General features: G+C 42.0%; 1 protein-coding gene across 2 annotated transcripts; it reads right to left on the bottom strand.

The window, feature by feature from the left end:
- Positions 1 to 210: 210 nt before the first annotated feature.
- LOC103517104 (activating transcription factor 7-interacting protein 1-like) lies at positions 211 to 2,567 on the bottom strand. 2 transcript variants are annotated; one of them, XM_026829320.1, is made up of 3 exons: positions 2,425 to 2,567; positions 1,040 to 1,209; positions 211 to 362 (listed from the first exon to the last, which is right to left on the bottom strand). In XM_026829320.1, the coding sequence occupies exons 1-3, from the start codon at positions 2,483 to 2,485 to the stop codon at positions 240 to 242; spliced, it is 354 nt and encodes a 117-aa protein (XP_026685121.1). In that variant the 5' UTR covers positions 2,486 to 2,567; the 3' UTR covers positions 211 to 239. The 2 variants fall into 2 exon arrangements, with proteins under 2 accessions (XP_026685121.1, XP_008480346.1); XM_008482124.3 differs by lacking the exon at positions 2,425 to 2,567 and adding an exon at positions 1,529 to 2,418.
- Positions 2,568 to 3,596: the final 1,029 nt, after the last annotated feature.

Consider the following 3,596-nt stretch of genomic DNA (forward strand, 5'->3'; position numbering starts at 1 on the left):
CTAGTTTAAATGAGTGTTCCCACCACGCACGACACGATTTTTTCGCCGAACGACAAAAAAAACGTCCTTGTAGGCAATCTAGTTTAAATGAGTGTTCCCACTATTACGCACGACACGATTTTTCCCCGAACGACAAATGTTCCCACTACTATGCACGACACGATTTTTTCGCTGAATGACAAAAGTGGGAACGGACCTTTGGTCTTACTTAGGATTAGGTAAAGTTTACTTTAGGTGTTTTAGCTCAAATTAACAGTGGCGGGGGTCCGAAGATGGATGGTGCCTGGATTGCTAAAGGCAGAATATCGCTTGTATACGTCGATAGCTCGCACTAGGAAATGATAGGTGTGACCCGCAGTGAACTGAAAACAGAAACGAAACACCTCGGTCAAACAGAGAAAGAAACACCTTGATACATCTGGCGGGAACAAGAAAGAAACAAACATCAAAATATTTTGAAACACCTCGGTCAAACAGAGAAAGAAACACCTTGATACATCTGGAGGGGAACAAGAAAGAAACATCAAAACATTTTGAGCAAATGTTCTGTACGTGTTAAATATTTCTGTCAACTTTCATCAAAATGGAGGAGTTGCAATTGGGAAAATATTATTAAATATTAATAAAAGGTCGATTCCTACGTAAAAAGTTGTGAAAAATCCAAATCTGTGGTCAAAACTCCGAAAAAGTAACTTTAAAAGGTCGAAAATTCAATTTTTAATTGGCGTTTTAATAAAAAAGTTCAAAGAGTTGTGACGTCAGATTTCAGGGCGAAATGCGCAGAAACGCTTGCGCAGAAACAAACGAAGCGTGGGTCATGAATTATGACGCCATCGCCTACGGGAGCGTATGCCGTGACGTCAAGGTTCACGATTTACTGGCATTTTTTTAATCGATTTATCTCGGGATCTAGAAGTCGTAGAAGAAAAAGAAAGATTTCGTTAGTCCTCATTTTTCCTGCTCTATGACTTTGAAACATCACCCAAGTAAGCGCAACTGATCTATTCAAACTTCAAATTCAAAAATTGAAACCACTTACCTGAGTGAGAGTGCATGCCATGGGCAAGGGCAAAGCTTCTAGCTTGCCTATATTCTTCCACAGTGAAGAATTCACGGGCACATTCTTATTCTCTTGGTAGGCATATAACTGATAGGATTCTATAGCGGCCATGTCTGATGTAGTGTCTAGAGACCAGGTCAACTGAATACCTGTAAAATAGAATAGAATACGTTTAACATATTGTTGTGTTGTGAGTCAGCTCCCATGGCGTAGTGGTCACTGCACTCGCCTTGCACGCGGGAGACCCGGGTTCGATTCCCGGCGGGGTCAAGAAATTTGTATCAAGCAAATGATTGACTCCGTGACTGGATGTTGCGGGGCCCACTCAGCCTCGTGAGGAAAATGAGTAGCTATGACATAGCCGGCATCAGCTAGCTGTACGCGTAGTTTAGGAGCGGCCGGTACCATCTCATACATAGCGCCTACTACGTTAGATACACTAGGAGTAGGAGGAACAGGGGCTCTTACCTTTGCCGGCATCAGCTAGCTGTACGCGTAGTTTAGGAGCGGCCGGTACCATCTCATACATAGCGCCTACTACGTTAGATACACTAGGAGTAGGAGGAACAGGGGCTCTTACCTTTGCCGGCATCAGCTAGCTGTACGCGTAGTTTAGGAGCGGCCGGTACCATCTCATACATAGCGCCTACTACGTTAGATACACTAGGAGTAGGAGGAACAGGGGCTCTTACCTTTGCCGGCATCAGCTAGCTGTACGCGTAGTTTAGGAGCGGCCGGTACCATCTCATACATAGCGCCTACTACGTTAGATACACTAGGAGTAGGAGGAACAGGGGCTCTTACCTTTGCCGGCATCAGCTAGCTGTACGCGTAGTTTAGGAGCGGCCGGTACCATCTCATACATAGCGCCTACTACGTTAGATACACTAGGAGTAGGAGGAACAGGGGCTCTTACCTTTGCCGGCATCAGCTAGCTGTACGCGTAGTTTAGGAGCGGCCGGTACCATCTCATACATAGCGCCTACTACGTTAGATACACTAGGAGTAGGAGGAACAGGGGCTCTTACCTTTGCCGGCATCAGCTAGCTGTACGCGTAGTTTAGGAGCGGCCGGTACCATCTCATACATAGCGCCTACTACGTTAGATACACTAGGAGTAGGAGGAACAGGGGCTCTTACCTTTGCCGGCATCAGCTAGCTGTACGCGTAGTTTAGGAGCGGCCGGTACCATCTCATACATAGCGCCTACTACGTTAGATACACTAGGAGTAGGAGGAACAGGGGCTCTTACCTTTGCCGGCATCAGCTAGCTGTACGCGTAGTTTAGGAGCGGCCGGTACCATCTCATACATAGCGCCTACTACGTTAGATACACTAGGAGTAGGAGGAACAGGGGCTCTTACCTTTGCCGGCATCAGCTAGCTGTACGCGTAGTTTAGGAGCGGCCGGTACCATCTCATACATAGCGCCTCCTCCGATGTTAGATACACAAGGGGTAGGGGGAACAGGGGCTGGGTGACTCTGCTGAAACCAGACAAGGGGAAAGAGGGGGCTGTCAGTAACATTTTAAAAATATTAAAAATAACTCTCATTTTAAAAATATTGTACCAAATACATAAGACCTTGTTTAGACTGCGGGAGTCAATTTTCGGAGAGTGGAATACAGTAATGGATAAAAAAATAAAGCTGACCTGATATGGGATTACCTTCTAAAAATAAAATCACATTTTGGACACATAATTAATATGGGTAAAATCAGATTTGTTTAGCTTTATTAGAAAAGATTGATGAGTTTACAAAAGAAAGTTAATAAACATTGTAGATATAATTAATAAACATTGTCCCTCGGCTCGGTGTTAAAGCGCCTTATCGAGGAGAAAAAAAAAAAAAGATTTTAAGAGCTAGTCCGTTCTTCTTCTTGGCCATTCATTTGCATTTTTTTTTTTTTTTTTTTTTTTTGTTTTTTTGGGATTTTTGGGCTTTTTGGGGGGTGTTTTTTTTTTCTCCTATTTTTTTTTTTTTTTAAATACCCTACATCTTTTTTTTTTCGTCATTTTAGGTAATATTGTACAGGGATTCTTGACTTCTCCCACAGCAACATTTCACTCTTGGTTAGCACCGATCTCATCTTGTATTTTATATTACCGCAACGATAATTTGTGTTTCCTTCTTCAAATGTTCAATAGTACGAGCAATTTCTTCGTCTAGGTCCGTAGTATTTTCAATTAAAGCTTTCCTTTGTAAAATGTGGTTTCTTTTATCAGTGTCCTCTTTGTGTCTGTTATTTTGATTGTTTTTTTTTTCTTTTCTGATTATTATTTTCTCCTCTTTGAACTTTTCTTCGTTTATTACAGTTGGTGGATCTAATCCTCTTTTTTCAACGATTTCAAAAGATGGAGATGTAGGAAGCAAATTTGAAACTGTTTTAAATATACAAATTGCTTGATGACTCACTTTCTCCTGTTTGATTCTTGCTTCCTCTCTATTCCTTTTTTCTCTCTTTCTACATTTGAACTTTATTCTTCATTTAATTCAGCTTTTGGATATCATCCTCTTTTTCCAATGATTCAAAAGG

The sequence above is a fragment of the Diaphorina citri genome, unplaced genomic scaffold (genome assembly GCF_000475195.1).
Source record: "Diaphorina citri unplaced genomic scaffold, Diaci psyllid genome assembly version 1.1 scaffold1747, whole genome shotgun sequence".
Lineage (NCBI taxonomy): Eukaryota > Metazoa > Arthropoda > Insecta > Hemiptera > Psyllidae > Diaphorina > Diaphorina citri.

Coding starts and splice junctions, on each gene's coding strand:
- LOC103517104 (XM_008482124.3), bottom strand. CDS start 1,652: ATGCCGGCAAAGGTAAGAGCCCCTGTTCCTCCTACTCCTAGTGTATCT. Junction 1,210..1,528: donor GCTAGCTGATGCCGGCAAAG/GTAAGAGCCCCT, acceptor TCTATTTTACAG/GTATTCAGTTGACCTGGTCT. Junction 363..1,039: donor TGGCATGCACTCTCACTCAG/GTAAGTGGTTTC, acceptor TTCTGTTTTCAG/TTCACTGCGGGTCACACCTA.